The sequence below is a fragment of the Labrus mixtus genome, chromosome 18 (genome assembly GCF_963584025.1).
Source record: "Labrus mixtus chromosome 18, fLabMix1.1, whole genome shotgun sequence".
NCBI classification, from domain to species: domain Eukaryota; kingdom Metazoa; phylum Chordata; class Actinopteri; order Labriformes; family Labridae; genus Labrus; species Labrus mixtus.
The window spans coordinates 25,120,482-25,137,981 of record NC_083629.1 but is presented as its reverse complement, the minus strand read 5'-3'; the positions used below and the strand labels follow the sequence as shown (position 1 = coordinate 25,137,981).

At 42.6% G+C, this 17,500-nt stretch overlaps 2 protein-coding genes across 2 annotated transcripts in view; one reads left to right on the top strand and one right to left on the bottom strand.

Moving 5' to 3' along the window:
- The first annotated feature begins 2,688 nt into the window (after positions 1-2,688).
- marc1 (mitochondrial amidoxime reducing component 1) lies at positions 2,689-10,838 on the top strand. Its single transcript, XM_061063014.1, has 7 exons — positions 2,689-2,991; positions 4,844-5,014; positions 5,855-6,017; positions 7,319-7,459; positions 7,752-7,813; positions 8,013-8,084; positions 9,761-10,838. The coding sequence occupies exons 1-7, from the start codon at positions 2,741-2,743 to the stop codon at positions 9,885-9,887; spliced, it is 987 nt and encodes a 328-aa protein (XP_060918997.1). The 5' UTR covers positions 2,689-2,740; the 3' UTR covers positions 9,888-10,838.
- Positions 10,839-14,563: 3,725 nt separating this feature from the next.
- The window catches only part of hhipl2 (HHIP-like 2), a 10,825-nt gene continuing 7,888 nt past the window's right edge, over positions 14,564-17,500 (bottom strand). Inside the window, exons 8-9 of the mRNA XM_061063441.1 lie at positions 15,905-15,987; positions 14,564-15,320 (exon numbers count right to left, since the gene is read on the bottom strand). Coding sequence (XP_060919424.1) covers positions 14,749-15,320; positions 15,905-15,987 — 655 coding nt within the window. The 3' untranslated portion in view covers positions 14,564-14,748. The remainder of the gene's footprint in view (positions 15,321-15,904; positions 15,988-17,500) is intronic.

Genomic DNA, 17,500 nt, shown 5'->3' with positions numbered 1-17,500 from the left:
TGTTGAAAAAGGACTGGTGAGAAAACAAACCAGGAGTACTTGAAATTATTGTTTTTTATTATCTTAACTTGCCAAGGGATGTGTGCAGATGAGTCTATTGCAAAATAAATCACATTATTGTACTGTACTGCCCAGAAATATTAAAAAAAACATGGATAGAAAACATTAAAAAGATGGATATTTCAGACTGTTTGGGAGTTTTATTGGACGTCCTGGTTACCTGATAACAGCTGTAAGTAAACGATAGTTTCTTTAGATTTGTGAAATGCGTTCCTGCTTTCTTTTATAAGTGACTGTATAAGATGTAGTGATGACATGTTGCCGTCCTCATGCTGTTTTATCATCGTGCGCTGTGTGAGAAAAAAAGACTGCTGAATGTATAGAAACGGCCGTTTGGTCCAGATGGTTCCCCGTGTGAGTTCTGACTGAAGTCCAGTTCCGGACAACCTACAGCAGGTTGGTCACGAGCTCAAAGTATGGCGGTGGATCAGTATGTGTATGTTGGTTATATTAAAGTCATCATCATGTGGTACGGCAGGCGGGCGGGCGGGGGAGTGGGGGGGGGGGGGGGGGGGGTGGACACATGACACCAGAAACACGGTTAGAGAAAATCTTTTCCCCTCATGTCAGGTTATATTAAAATTAAAAGTAAGCATGTTCTCAGCCGACTCATTTCTGAGTCAGTTCAACGATTTTAATTCAGTTTCACAAACTAACCCAGGACAGTAGCCCATTATCCAGAGCTACAGCCAGGTTATGACTAAAGCCCCAACTAGTGGCGGGCGGTTTGAGCAGAACATTGAAACGGCATTGAAGGCCAAAATATGAATAATTAGTTTAACTTGTATTAAGAAAACACTCAGAAAACAGTCGAAATTTAGCACAATGTATTTTAAAATTGTCAGCAGGTAAACTTTGTAAATGAAGTGTGGCTAACGTTAGCATCTTTAGCACCTGCAGGTTAGCATCCACATACCTGAGCTAAATGTGGTTACGCCTCGCTCCGATTGATAAGCCACCTTAACCTGACACACCTACATACAACTTTATCTACATTTCTAGATGAAAATACTGCCAAACCGCTCTGCTCCTACGAGATGCTATCTGTTCACTGTGCTCGTTTACATCCAGGTAGTCGAGCGAGCAGAGCAGGCACATTTACCAAACATTCCTCTGCGATGACCGTTTTATTTTTCAAAGTTTTCCATTCAGGCGTTTCTGCTGGTCAACACTCAAAGGGAGGAAGTAAGACTAGACATCATACACAGGAGCAAGAACTACAAAATAAAACAGGAAACACTAAAAACTAAACTCAGGATTATAAATGGAAAAATACACAGGAAGTGGAGAAACACAAGGACACAAATGACTAAATAAAACAGGAAACACTAAAAACTAAACTCAGGATTATCAACAGAAAAATACACAGGAAGTGGAGAAACACAAGGACACAAATGACAAAATAAAACAGCAAACTACAACAACAAGGAACAAATAAATGAAGCAAGAGTAAACAATGAAACAAGCGTCAGCAAACTGAACGATGAGCCGAAAACATAAAACAAAACAAATAATCCTACTCCTTTGATACCAGTGAATCAAGCCAGACTGTTTTTTCTGACATCAGAATCACTTGATAATTCTGCAGATATTGGATTAGTATCTTGTTGTTAAAATCTTCTAGCCGCTGCAGCCATCTTGTAAGGCCTGGCCCCGTGCCGGTGTCTCTGCCTTCAGCCAGTAGATGTGCCCAGAAAAGCAACAGAAGGAGAATCTATTCGACATTCCCTGTTTTGACCCCCTGTGGCACGAGCATCTGCTGTTTTCTACTTTGGCCACAGACCTGAGTATCTGTGTCAAAGACAGAAATAGTTTCAATGAGAAGGTCAAATAAGGCATCGCGTCACTTTCTTCTCTGTTATATAAAAATTCTTGGCAGGTTCAAACGTTTTTTTTCATACTAATATATTTATTTACTTTCTAAGGGTGGTTTAACAAATAAGTAAGCAAATAAATAAGCACAGGGGCGTTTTCAAATCCTTAATTGTTTAGGGCCACATTAAAGAAAATATTCTAAAATTCTAAAATCTAAAATATCGAGATTAAAGTCGTACATTTACTGCATTCAATTTGTTAATCGATTCAAATTATACAAAGGAGTATTAGGGCAACATTAAGGGGGTTAAAATCTGATATTTTGAGATTAGTCATAAATTCACAAGAAAAAAGTAATAAATTTAAAAGAATAAAGTCGTAAATTTACGAAATTTGTAAGCAAAAAAAAAGTCCCAAATTTAAGATAATTAATTCGTAAATTTATGAGGAAAAGTTGTGAGCGAAGAAAGTCATAAATTTAAGATAATAAAGTTGTAAATGTACTAAAATGTATTAATTAATTTAGGAGGATAAAGTCGTAAGAGAAGAAAGTCGTACATTCTGGATAATAAAGTTGTAAATTTGCGTGAAAGCGAAGAAAGTTGTAAATTTAAGATAATAAAGTCCTAAATGTACTCGAATAAATTCTTACATTTACGAGAATAGATTTGTAAGAGAATAAAGGGATATATTTGAATTGTATGAATTCATACACATTAATTTATTTATCAATTTATTATTTTAAATACGAAACGAGGTCGAGAGCAGAGTTGCCGTTACCGAGCGTCAGTGAACGTCACACGGGGCGGTGTCTGCTCACTCGAGTGAAAGTCCGAAGTTCTTGAAAGTCCGTTAAGTTTGAGAAATGGACCTGAGACACCTGGTTGTGGACGCGCTGTCCCAGAATAAGAAAGCCGCCATGCTGCTCGGCGGAGCCGGCGTCGCTGTTCTCGGTCTCGGTCTCGGTTATAAATATCTCCGAAAGACAGAAAAAGTGTTTCGTGTGGGCGTCGTGTCGCAGCTCCTCATTCACCCCCTGAAGTCTGGGAAAGCGGTCTCTCTGGCTCTGGCGGAGTGTCAGAAAACTGGGCTGAAGTTTGGAGAGCTGCAGGATCGGTGAGTTCACACCTCAGAGAGCGACTCATCGTCACCTGTCAGGGATCACTCACCTGTTCAGACCCGACCAATCGAGTCAGAAACGTGATTTAAAAAGTTGCACCTTTAGTACACTCTGTACATTATATTTATTAGAGACATATATAATTAAATAATGTCAGATTAGAATATTTGGGTTTGGCATTATAAGCACACAGGTGTTTCCAGGTACTGTGGTTGGTCTGCAGGATTTTACACTTCTGCATCGACCACCAGAGGTTACTGCTTGGTTTATACACAGGCAATTATACGGTGGCCCTGAAGGACAACTACACAAGTATTTAATGATTGCACAAGTATTTAATGATTGAAAAATGCCAAATCGACGTCACACTTCCCCCTCTTACATTCACGTCCTGCAAAAGTCATGGAGCTGAACGATACTGAAAACAAACTGACCATTCGATCATTTTTCTTTCTGAGATATATTTTATTACGTTTCCCTAAAAAAAAAACCAAGAACACTTTATAAGATAGTCGAGGTGTCTTTTCATGTACTTTGATCACACACTGGGTCCAGCCCCCTGACAGAGACCAGGGGCGCCGTATGGGGGGGAAAGTTAGGACGACAGAGCTGGATCTGCAGTTCTTTAAATCAGCGGCTCCCAAACTTTTCAGCCCTCGACCACCCCAAAAAAGGTTGCTAGCACCTGGTGACCCCTGTTGTCCCTGGAGGCGGCTTAAACATTTAATGTTGCGCACTATTAGGCCTCTCCAAACACTGACATTAGAGGAGCACAGAGAAAGAAACACTAGAAGAAGAACACACCAGATCTCTTGAACTACATTTTTGTTTATTTTTTCACAATAATGGATCAGCTGTGCTATTTTACATTTTTTACATGTCTTTGGAATCTCGCGACCCCCCCCCCCTTGGTGTCCCGCGACCCCACAATGGGTCCCGACCCCCACTTTGGGAACCACTGCTTTAGATGATGCTGTGAGAGAAATTATAATTTACTTCAGGACACAAATTAGCACAAAAAAACCCCGATTACAGTAACATGTGCCTTTGTTACCTTCACTGACAGTTTGATTTCTCAGTATTTATCATGTTTCTGAACTTTGCTCTTCAGAAGGAGTAACTCATATTTCATTAAGGTGTTCAAACGATGATGACAGGAACATGTGAGGGGGGAATACAGACAGGGATACATCCAGGTTTCTAACCAGTGGTTATAAATAAACGTGAAGTAAATCTGTGATTTAGGGAGGAGAGGATGAGTCAGCCGTCTCTATGGCAACAGGTGATGTCATCGGTCCTTGTGCTGTAGCCTTTATACACATTTCTTTCTTATGTAGGTGAACTCTTTTTGGATTATGATGTGAATGTGAGAAAAACGAGTACACATTCCTGTGATTCAAATCTGTGAGAGCTCAGCACGCAGGTCGAGTGTAACGTTTGTTGGAATCGAACCCGGGATGCCAAATGGTGCAGACGAGGGTTTCTCTTTGGACTGTCGGTCTTTGTGTTGCTTTTCTCACTCATGATGATATCCACAGGAGTTCTGTTCTTTATATGTCTGTGTGTGGTTCTTTATGTGTATTCTCTGTACGGACTACGGTGGCTGGGAAGTCCAAAACAAAAATTACAAAATGTGAAACATTTTTACGAACACTGAGACAAATTTACAAGCGACAGAATCTTGACGGAAAGTGAATGTACCAAATGCAGGAAGTGACCAAGATTCTGTCGTTTATAAATTTGTCTCAACGATTGTAAAAATGTTTCACATCTTGTATTTTTGTTTTGCACTTCCCAGCCACCGTACTGGACGGACTTCTGTTTCTAATCTGTGCGTTGTGGTTGCAGGCACTGGCTGGTGGTGTCGGAGGACGGTCACATGGTCACGGGGAGACAGGAGCCCCGCCTTGTGCTCGTGTCTCTGACCTGCGAGGGCGCTCATGTCTGTCTCAACGGGCCCAACATGGAGGAGCTGCGATTCCCCGTCAAGACGCCCGACAACGCCGTCATCAACTGCAGGTTCAAGAACAATAATAATAATAAGATTTATGTCCTCGTGATTATGTCGCTGTTGTAGCTGTTGTTACAGTTTTATCCTCCTCCATCCTTCTTCTTCTTCTTCTTCTTTGTTCTTCTTCTTCTTCTTCGTCTTCTTCTTCATCTTCTTCTTCTTCTTCTTCTTCTTCTTCTCCTTCTTCTCCTTCTTTGTTCTTCTTCTTCTTCTTCTCCTTCTTCTTCTTCTTCTTCTTCTTCTCCTTCTTTGTTCTTCTTCTTCTTCTCCTTCTTCTTCTCCTTCTTCGTCTTCTTCTTCTTTGTTCTTCTTCTTCTTCTTCGTCTTCTTCTTCTTTGTTCTTCTTCTTCTTCTTCGTCTTCTTCTTCTTCTTCTTCTCCTTCTTCTCCTTCTTTGTTTTTCTTCTTCTTCTTCTTCTCCTTCTTCTTCTTCTTCTTCGTCTTCTTCTTCTTTGTTCTTCTTCTTCTTCTCCTTCTTCTTCTCCTTCTTCGTCTTCTTCTTCTTTGTTCTTCTTCTTCTCCTTCTTCGTCTTCTTCTTCTTTGTTCTTCTTCTTCTTCTTCGTCTTCTTCTTCTTTGTTCTTCTTCTTCTTCTTCGTCTTCTTCTTCTTCTTCTTCTCCTTCTTCTCCTTCTTTGTTTTTCTTCTTCTTCTTCTTCTCCTTCTTCTTCTTCTTCTTTGTTCTTCTTCTTCTCCTTCTTCTTCTTCTTCTCCTTCTTTGTTCTTCTTCTCCTTCTTCTTCTTCTTCTTCTCCTTCTTTGTTCTTCTTCTTCTTCTTCGTCTTCTTCTTCTTCTTCTCCTTCTTCTCCTTCTTTGTTCTTCTTCTTCTTCTTCATGTCTTTGTGCCTCAGAGTCTTCAGCGCTGACATTCAGGGACGGGACTGCGGCGATGAAGCGTCTCGCTGGCTCACTCGTTATCTGGGCGAAGAGAAAACCTTTCGCTTGGTGCACTTTGAAGAGCAGATGAGGGGCAGGAGGCCGATGGAGAGCAAGCCGCAGTTCCCGCAGTTTGAGGTAAACTGATCTCTGTCTGTGTAGTGGCTTGATCTTGCTTTTCAAAAGTTTGAGCCACTGAGGGGCTGATAGCCTACCGTACTTAATTGACGCGTTGTTTCTGTGTTTCGTGGCAATAATTCAATCAACTCCGTGCTGTCACACTCAAACGGGTTTATCTGAATCGTTCATTTACAATACATGTTCTGGTCGTCTACATACACTTATTCCATTATAACTTGAATGTAAAACAAAGCCAGGATAAATGTTCCATTCACGATACATTTTCCAACAGCGGTCAAAAACTGTGTGCCTCTCACGGTGGGCTGCTCACCTGTCCGTGATTAACTCTTCTTCTACTTGTAACCTTCCCAACACCAAAGTGAATGTGCCCCCTACTGTGAGCACAAGGAACTACCACAGAGCACACATACATACTGAACACACAAATGGCTCTAACAGTCTGTATATCATTTTATCACCTCATTAAAAAGCTTTAACTTTATCTTGAATGTTCAGGAATGTTTTTGAACATATATTTGGGTAACCTGAGAGTCTACTGACCCACAACATGTGAAATAAACCATCCAGTCCTTTGTTTGTGGTCTGCATAAGTCTTACAACACAGAGAAAAATGCTCTGTTTCAAATGTGCTCTCCTTGTGATGTCACAGTGGGATTCTGGTTAAAAAAAAATCCCCTCCCCTCCCCTGGTATCTCCACCCATGGACTCCACCCCCAGACTAGAGCAGAACTTTAGCACAGGTCGGCCATTTTTATTCTCTCTACAGAGGAGTGATGTCTACCGGGAAAACTCAGGGGGGGGGTCATTGCATTTAAAGAGACACACACACCAAAACGGAGCGTTCTGAGAGAGCTGGTTTATACAGGGTCACAAACCTCCTCTGGTGCTTGATTCATGTTATATTTTGAACAAAGCACAGATGTTTCATTTAGACCACAGGGGGACTGTTTGAAAAGGTGGAGGAGGGGACTGTTTGAAAAGGTGGAGGAGGGGACTGTTTGAAAAGGTGGAGGAGAGGACTGTTTGAAAAGGTGGAGGAGGAGACTGAAAAGGTGGAGGAGGAGACTGTTTGAAAAGGTGGAGGAGGGGGATCATATGTCCTCTTTAAGATACTCGAGCCTGCTTACTCTTTGGACACGCCCCTAATTACATCATCACTCACTCTGACCTCGTCACATCTGTTTTAATGAATTGTGTCAGAAGGTGAGGATGGATGTACCTGATAATAAAGAAGAAAAAAAAATGAATTTCCATCATCATTTACTTATTGATGGTGTTTGCATGTTTTTGGCGTGCAGGTGGCGTTCTCCGATGAGGCCCCGGTGATGCTGCTGTCCGAGTCGTCTGTGAACGACCTCAGCAGCAAGTTGGAGAAGGACGTGACGGTGGAGCGCTTCCGCCCGAGCATCGTCGTCAGCGACTGTGAGGCGTACAGCGAGGTCAGTTCAACAAAGACGCACACACACACACACACACACACACACACCTGTATATTTATCACATCGTTTTCCTCTGTGTGTGTTCAAATAAGAAATATACATTTCTTGGTTATGTGGAGTTTTGGATTGAAACATCAGAGTCTTCAGAATGACAGTGCCTGCTTTGTTCGTTTTTCTCTCTCCTGCTCTTTTGCTCGTTCACTTCTGACTAATCGCTCGCCCTTTTCAGTGTGAGCAGTGTGGACTAAATTTATCTCCAACTCAAAAAAACCAACTGTTTGGCTTTTTTCAGGACTCATGGGAGGAGATCCAGATTGGCAGCGTGCGACTGCAGCGTGTGATGTCGTGTGGACGGTAACAAAGCTGACGCCTCGCTCAGAATTAAATCTGAACCTCCTCGTTAAGAGACAACGATCAGACGTGCTGACAGTCCTGTTTGTTTGAGACAAATTCATTCTCAAAGGACTGTGGACTGAGATCATCTTTGTCTTCTTTAGAGGAGGATTAGCAGGATAGAAGAGATCACACCTTTTATCTTTGTTTTCTTTTTCAGGTGTCTTTTCACTACAGTCGACCCTGAGACGGGAGTCATCAACAGGAAGGAGCCGCTGGAGACCCTGAAGAGGTAACGTTTGAAGAGAGAAGAAGTGTGCTGCACTGAATCAAAAATAGAATAATTCAAACCTTTTATTTATTCTGAAAAGGACATCAACCCTTCCCTCATTCCCACCGCTGTCCAGATTACAAACAAGCAGAAAAAACAACAAACACTTAAACTCAATCAACAAAATAATAGAAATCAATTCAAACACTTTATTGGAAACAAAGGTATGAAGGGGCTACATTACTCCGCAGGGAATTAGAGGCTACATTTACGTGGGGAAATGTTCATTTAAGTAGGGCTAATTAATAAACTAAACAGGATAAAGGTGAGTGGACATTTAGCCTATGAATACAGCATTCATTTGGGGTGAAAGTTAATGCACAAATAGAATGATTTAGATAGAAGTTTAATAGGCTATGTCAAATATGATTAAAATACCATGAGCATAGTTTGTTCTTATATTTCATTTTGAACTTTTTTAAGGTCACTTTTCTTGGAAACAAAGCGGCTGGAAATCAAAATCCTGAACTCTGCAGGAGAGGGAGGAACTCCGATCTTTAGAGTGTGCAGGAGGCCGTTTCATGAGTTCAGGGCAGCAAAAGAAAAAGCAGATTAACAGAATTCAGTGAAAGCTCGAGGGACTTTAAGAACGAGCTGATCAGAAGAATGAGTCGTATAGGCCAATACGAGGCTCACTCCTGCAAGTCTGGGAGCTGAGGTGGAAGAGAGAGAGAGAGAGAGAGTGAGTGAGAGAGCGAAAAAGAGAGAGAGAAAGAGAGAGAAAAAAAAGAGAGAGAGAGAGAAAGAGAGGGAGAGAGACAGAGAATGAGAGAGAGAGAGAAAGAGGGAGAGAGAGACAGAGAAAGAGAGAGAGAGACAGAGGGAGAGAGAGACAGAGAAAGAGAGAGAGAGACAGAGAGAGACAGAGAGAAAGAGGGAGAGAGAGAGACAGAGAAAGAGAGGGAGAGAGACAGAAAGAGAGACAGAGAGAAAGAGAGGGAGAGAGAGACAGAGAGAGACAGAAAGAGAGGGAGAGAGACAGAGAATGAGACAGAGAGAGAGAGAGAGAGACAGAGAGAGAGAGAGAGACAGAGGGAGAGAGAGACAGAGAAAGAGAGAGAGACAGAGAGAGAGAGACAGAGAAAGAGAGAGAGACAGAGAGAGAGAGACAGAGAGAAAGAGGGAGAGAGAGACAGAGAGAAAGAGGGAGAGAGAGACAGAGAAAGAGAGACAGAGAGAGAGAGACAGAGAGAAAGAGGGAGAGAGAGAGACAGAGAAAGAGAGGGAGAGAGAGAGACAGAGAAAGAGAGGGAGAGAGAGACAGAAAGAGAGACAGAGAGAAAGAGAGGGAGAGAGAGACAGAGAGAGACAGAAAGAGAGGGAGAGAGACAGAGAATGAGACAGAGAGAGAGAGACAGAGAGAGAGAGAGAGAGAAAGAGAGAGAGACAGAGAGAGAGAGAGACAGAGAAAGAGAGAGAGACAGAGAGAGAGAGACAGAGAAAGAGAATGAGACAGAGAGAGAGAGAGAGAGACAGAGAGAGAGAGACAGAGAAAGAGAGAGAGACAGAGAGAGAGAGAGACAGAGAAAGAGAGAGAGAGAGAGACGTACTGACCTGAACCTTTTTTTTTTTCCTCCTATATGAACTTTTTTGTAAAATTCATTATCGCTTGTTTCTCGTCTGATTTCTCTTCACAGCTACCGTCTGTGCGACCCGTCCGAGACACACATCTACAAAAAGTCTCCGTTGTTCGGACAGCTGCACGCCGTGAAGAAGACGGGCATCCTGCAGGTCGGCGACGTCGTGTACAAGATCAGCCGCTGAACGAAGACGAGCGACAAACGTTCAGTCACTTTGGAGAGGGAACTAAACCTTCATGTTATCAGAACGATCAATAATCAATGACTACAGCACAGGAAATGTAAAAACTAAAATATGTGTGAAACGAAAAATGTTTTTGAATGTTGTAATAATCAAAATGCCTGAATCAAGCAGGCTGATGTGAAGCTCTATTTGTGCCTGAATCAAACATTTTGAAAGTACACGCTGTCTTAAAAGGGGTTTATAGACATGATCAGAGTGGATTTAGAACAAGAAACTGAGGAGCTCTGAGACTTATTTAAACTGAAGAAGAGGGGGAGGAGGATATGTCACCTTTAAAGTTCAATCTGTGGAGGTTTGTTTTTCTGTTTAATCTTTAACATTTCCAGTGCTATAAGTGTGAAGTTAAAGGAAGTGAAACCATTAGAGGTTCCTTTAAGACTAAGAAGTGTCAGTTAAATGAAATGGCCAGTAGGGGGAAACCTTTACTGAAGCAGTGCTGCAGTCTGCAGAGGGGGAGAGGGGGGGGTATTCTGGATATCTTAGACAAACCTCTTTACTACTAAGACTTCAGATGAGCATTTCAACTTTTAAAATTGTTTAATAAATCAATATTAAAGTCTTAAAAGTTACTTAACTTTATTACAAGAAGGTCAGCACGAGCGTCACAAACTTTTATATTAAATTGAAAATTAAAATGTGTTTTTTTTTTGTGATCAACTTTTTATTGAAGTTTAACATAAGATGCTTAAACACATGAGCTTCAATGACAGAAACCCAAGACAGCATCATCAAACATACAAACTATTTACAGATCGCCGTTGCCTTGATGAGGAAAAATATACTTAAAATTTGAAATAAAGAAAAAATTACTGAATGAAATGATGATATGCATGTGCACACATAGATATGAAAATGTGTTTTTATGCACAAATAAAACCAGAAATGATAAAACATGGTCGCCTTCTTCTGACACTGTAATGATGCTGTAAACATACAGTTCACATACCTGCATACAGTGTGCTGAACAGAACACACTAATAGCATTGTGTAGTGTAGTAATTTCATAGATTGGGCTCCAGCCAGCCTGACTCCACGTCTGAACACAGCTGGAGGCCCCGGATGTGTCATTTAGAAGTCTGTGGTTCAACACGAGCGCCTCTAAACCTCTTCTATGATTTGCTCATTAATTCCAGCAGCTCTCAGAGTTTCTTTAGTTTAGTTTGTATCATATAGCAGTATGTAACTCTGACCCCTAGTGTTTAAAATGGGTACTGCAGTCTAAATTCTAAACATCATAGAGAGCTGTCTCCCCCCCCCCCTCTCTAGAGTCCATGCTCACACAGGTCACCATGTGGTGGACTCTGAAGCTTCAGTGTTTATCCAGCTCTGCATGGGTCTGTAAACCTTTCTGTGTTCTAACCTCTCTCCATTTTTCAAAAGCATCTCCAATATTGATCCTAGTTTGAGCACGTTTCTGCTCGTGGAGCTTATTAGAAACATGCAGAGGCTTTTTAGGTCGGGTACAATCACTTCTATCTGAACCACTTCTCTTGACCCGCTTCCATCGCTGCAACACCTGTTGACCTGATAACTGCTCTCATATCTGACAAACTGAGGGGCGTCCAAAACGGCTGTGTGTGGGGGGGGGTCTTAAAAGCGCCTACCTTCTCTGGTCCAAACAAATCCAGAGCATTCAGGAGCAGAATCTAAAGTTAGAAGGAGGACATACTGACTGCTGCATTGTTGTCAGAGAAGCCAGAACTTCAGCATGTTTCCTTAATGATCAGATAGTAAGATACCTTTATCATCTCACTCTCTACACAGCTCACTGATTGGACCTTTAAGGTTTTGTACATGGGTCAAGCACATAACAGCTAGGCTAGTGGTTCCCAGAAAGTCAACATATTTGCATAAATGTTCCAGATATTCAGCCTGGGCAGCTGTTTGCAGGTCACTAAACTTTCAGGAATTCAACATGAAAAACTAAAAACTTAAAGTGGTGACTAACATCCTGCTCTGTGTCATTTCACGCTCCGGGTTAGTTTAAGAGTGCGACGGTTCCTTCAGCTTCAAAGAGCGTGTCTCCCCTCGAGCCAAACAGCCGTCAACAGGTAATGACAGAGCCAATAGGAGCTGTTGCACAACAGGAAGAGAGAGCCACCAAACAGGTACTTTTGAGGACAAACATGACGCTTTTAAGGTCTCCACTAAAAGGTCCAAGAAGCTGTGCAGTGTTCTCTAAATTAGCTGGGAGTCGAGGTACAAAGCTGTGTGCTGTAGGTCTGTAATTTGTCGGGGGTCCTATAGGTTCAAAGAACTTTAACGTACACCACAGCATAAAGAGGATTCTGAACCTGCAAATCTAGACCCGCCATCTTTAAAATAACTCTTATAGTTCTCTAATCAGTGTCATTATGCTTCATGCTGACTGCTGAGGCTACTGCTTGGGGCCCCCAGTCCAGTAAGGGGGGCCCCCCCGTGGGCTGAGAAACTTTACACAGCAGTAGTTCACTGTGCAATGACAGTATAGGAAACCTCCCTAATGGGGCCCCATCTGACAGCTTCCTGTTAAAAAACACACTGAAGGAAAATGAAGAGGAATTTTCTGTCTGGGAGTGAAAACAGCACAATGTGTGGTTTCAGGGGCCCACATTACATTTTCCCCAGGGCCCAAACAGACTCTAGAATTGCCCCTGGTGCTGAGCAGATGGGGAACATTTAAGTGGTTCTGGATTTGAGGGGTTACGAGACCGGGTGGTTGCTCCGTTACCCAAAGCTCATGGCCACAGGTGAGAGTTGGAACGAAGATCGAGCGGTAAATCAAAACCATGACATGACATCTGCTTTTTGTTTTAAAGATTTATTTTTGGGTTTTTTGTGCCTTTATTGTAGAAAGAGGACAGTGGATAGAGATGGAAATCAGAGAGAGAGAGAGAGAGAGAGAGAGGGGAATGACATGCGGGAAAGGAGCCACAAGTTGGATTTGAACCTGGGCCGCCCGCTTGGAAAACTACAGCCTCCATACATGGGGAGCGTGCACTAACCACTGGGCCACCAGCGCCCCATGACATCTGCTCTTGTCGGGTTTCTTATCTGTGATGTGTGTTCACCTTGAAGCTGTTTTAATTCCATTCTATTTTTCGCTGAGTCATGTTGTGTTACAAAAAGCCGACGGGAGTATTTGGCGTGAGAGCGTTTCCCCTCGGGCGACATTTCTTCAGCTGGTGTTAAAACAGCAGCGTTACAAAACGTCACGTCAGAACCGACAGAGAAACAGAATGAAGGTCTGAAGAAGTTCAATAATGAGACTCGTGTAACCTCAGCGTGCTCGACTGCACGCCGTGGTCACGGTGGTTTCAACCATGACCACACACACACACACACACACACACACACACAGACACATACATAGAGACATGTTGTTAAGTTTGAGACATTTATAGACGAAGGTTTCTTTTTCTGTTCGTTGTTCGGACTTCAAACTGTTTGATATGTTTAAATTAAATCGGGTGGTGATTAAGTCGAAAGAGGAAACGAGGCCATTACACGGACGACTGCATGAAACACTTTGTGTGTTTTAAAGCTTACATGAAAAGGTCGACATTTTCAGGACATTAGTTTATAACTCTCTCAGTATTTATGAAGCGGCCTGTTAGCCTAGCTTAGCACAGACGCTGCATACAAAGGAGGACAGCTGGCCGGACTCTGGATGAACCAAACAAGATCCATCCATTTTGAAGGTCGCGTCTCGGAATCAAAAGTATTTTTACTCGGTCTTGTCTCGGCCTCAGACTGGACGGACTCCAGATTTGAAATGAAGACCACCACTCAGGCTATTTTTACTGCGTAACTACTGTGCATGCTCATTGGTCAACATTACCGCTGTGACGAACACATCCAACATGCTACACTTCCTGTTGAGAGGTCGTGAGGTGTCCCAGACGGAGCCTTGATCGCGTTCAATACGACTCACTACACGGGATATCGATTATCGTTTATCGCCTGGTTCTGCACGTGTGCGCTCTCTGGATCTTATGGTCACTACATCTTCTCGAGTCTTTTGAAGAACGAGACAAAAGGTTCTATGTTCCCCGGTTCCTTTGGCCCAAGTCGCCTAAAGTTTCTAATATTTTGATCGTGGCTCTTTTTGTTTCTTGTTTCGGACTTTTGAAAAGTTATCCTTATTTTGCCTTTTGCTTAAAGTCTTTATATGTGATGTTTTGATCCAGCAGATGTCGCCCTTGAGCACCAGCATGAAACCAAAACAACTCGCGCTGCATTGTTGTGTTAGCATGCTAATGCTAGTGATCTTTATTCTGCTCGTATCTTCACACTGCATGTAAATTTACCTGAAATGAGCGTGATCTAGAAACACAGTTAAGCAGTGAGTACAGTATGTTATTCTTCTTTTCTCTAGTCCCTCAATTAAACAACTTTTATACACGAGGGGAGGAGTCAGCCGGCCGTCCGGGCGATGTAAACAAAGTGAAGATAGGACTCTGAAAACTCTGAAAACATCACAGACAGTGGGACTCGGGTGTTACACCCATTGTAGACAGTCATGACTCACAGAGTTATTTATTTTGATTTCTATTATATTTATATGTGAAAAATCACACAAAGACTTTAAAGTAAATACTTTTTTGGTTTTCTGCAGGTGGGTCGTCCTCTTTTGATTTGTTTTTTTATAACTCCTAACAGGGGACTGAGGACTTTAAGGACCCGACTGGAACATCAGACTTCATGATCGTCCCATTAAACTCTTAAACAGAGAGCTCGTTCCCTGATTGGTTCACAAACAAAAAAATAAAAACAAAAGACCGAGTGAAGTAAGACGTGTTTTTAAAGTGCTTTGACATCTTCAGCTTTTCCCCTGAAGTTTGTTCTGCATCGTTCTGTTCGTCTTCACGCCGCCCTCGCTCTTCGTCGTGTTCAGGACGGCGTTGAACACCCTCGGAGGATCTCTCAACGTGATGCTGTTTTTATCTTGTCTGTTCGGCTTCTGAGCCCCTCTCCTCGGGGGAACCTTGCGTCCTTTGTTTTCTTTCAGCACGTCGGGGGTTTGCAGAGCGTTGCTTTTGAAGTCCGCCGTGGATGTTTGATTGTTTTTCGGTTTCGGTTTGTCTCTCGCCGGCTTGACCACGGCGGTCTTCTTTGGCTGAGCCTTCCCCAAAGAGTTCTTCTTCGTTTGAGGCTTAGCCGCCACTTTCTTTCTCTTCCACGGTTTCAACTTATTTTCCCGCCTCGCCTTCTTATCCACAGATTTCCATTTCGGCTTCAAAGTGGTGCTCGTTGTCGTCGTCGTTGCCGTGGTGACACTGGCTGCAGTCGTCGTCGATTTCATCTGGCTGCGAGTCACTGGTGGTTTGGTGGGCAGCTTGAATGTTCTCGGTGGTGGTCTGGTAGGTTTTTCATCGGTGTCCAGCACGGTCACTGAAACAGCACAGATGTCAGTAAATAAACATTTTCACAGTCTTACTTGTTCGACTCTGCAGCCGCACATGTTTCACGTTTTATGAGGCTGGAAAACATTTTTGGATCTGAAAACGAGCCTGAATGTTTGAAATGCTTTTCTTCTTTTGTCCCCTTTCTTTCTTTTCTAGGTATGTTTGATGTTAAAACGGGACGTCTTTTTAAAGCTTATATACGACCTCGATGTGATTATACAATCTGGCAGCCGACAGACTTGAAATGAGAAGAAGAAGAAGAAAAGGCATGTTCTGCTCGGGACAAGATGTGAATGTCGACAATTAGTCGGCTTGCCAGGACAGATTTCTTACACTCTAACATCAGTTTAATTGTCTTGATGATATGTTGTGTTTATGTTGTTTATATTTAGAGATTCAAACAAACGTATATGAAGTTTAAGGTACAATTTCAGAGGCTCCGTCTTGTCAGACATCTTCTGCCTTCAGCAAGTCTGGAATGTGCAGGCCATAAAAACATGACAGATGAAGTTATATGTAGAAGAAAAGGAAGAAGTGATAAAAGTGAAAAGGCAACCTGAGGTGACTTACGTTCTCTGGGCACGAAGGGAACCTTTTTCCCCCTCACTTTGACGGGCAGCGGCTTCTGCTTACATTTCCCCGGAGGAGCTCTCCTGCACCAAGTCAGACGAGAAGAGGGTTAAGAACAACAACAATCCTGCTCGAGTCGTGTAAATAAAAAGCTTTCCATTTCTTTTATGACAACATATGTTCAAATTGTTATTTCCATTTCTTCGGCACCTGATTTGACATAATATTGATAAAGTGATGAGAAATACATTCCTGAGTCCGTTTATCGTGTTGTAGGAGCCAAAATGGTTGTTTTATTTGATCCTTGCAAGAAACCTAACAGAACACTATGAATTTGTATTTGAGTGTAATTCGGAAACTGAACACTAGGTGGAGACTTGATTCACTCTGTGCATAAAGACAAGGCTCCAGGTAATTGGATTCAGTTTGGAAGTTTTTTGACCGTGTCGGCGTGTCGGGTTGACTTGGATGTAACAGTTTATTCTTTATGATGTGTTGGACAGAATGAGACATTTATGTGCATTAGTGAACCCCGATCATGAACTATAATAAACAGATTGAAGACTCTTTTGGAAATGAGAACCAGACATTTGTTTGTTGCAACGCAAGGTGCACGCGTCCGGAAATAGTTCCACAACTCACATCTCAGTGGTGACAGCTTTGGACAAGGGTTTGTGTTAAAGGTCCCATATTCTTCTTTTTCTGGTTTTATATGCTCTTTAGTGTGTTCTCCAAGTGTCCTGTGCATGTTTAGTCACATCTATGTGCAAAAACTCAAAGTCTGCGGAAACGCAGCTTCTCCTACGTCCTCCTGTTAGCTGTAGCATTAGCTGCATGTAACGCTCGGTTCTAGCCCCCCTCACGTCTTGTCAGTGTGAGATCACTGATCTAAGCCCATTGGCTCGTTGTGGCCCTGCAGCTCATGTTGAAATTTCCGAGAAGCGTGGTGAGCAACTGACCAATAACGACAGAGCGGATCGGCAGACCAATCAGAGCAGACTTGGCCCACGTGGGGTCTAACAGTGTGGGCTCAACAGAGCGTAGCTGACGGACTCAGAGCGTAGAGGGAGCAAGGAGGAGCAGTACATGAAAACAGACACTTTTTTAGAACTTTAGCGATTGTGAACGTACAAAAGTAGGAACATAGATTAAATATATGAACCCCAAAAAGATCAGAATATGAACTCTTTAAAATGTTCACCACAGTGTTTTATTTTGAAATTGTCTGGATGCTCTATGCTTCTTCTTGTCTGACTTCCTGTCTGGGTCGTCATATTCTGTCCAGCTTGACAGCTTGAAACGGAGCAGAGCGTAGTGTAGTGGCGCTCGCTGTGGAAACAGGAGCATAGCGTAGCAGTGAATGCAAGCATAGCGAGCGGCGTTGACGTAGCACGCCGCACACGGAGTATGTGGAAATTGGCAGTTAGTGAATGTTTAGGATTCCCTGTCGATGGTTATCACAACGTTGTCGTCCGAACGAGTAACTTTTTGGAAAATGAAAAACATTTCCGTTCTCAGAGGATTGTTCTCGTGTAATCGAGGTTTAAGTTTAGCCCGATGATGCTGAAGATCAAACTCCGTTTAGTGTGCGCTGAG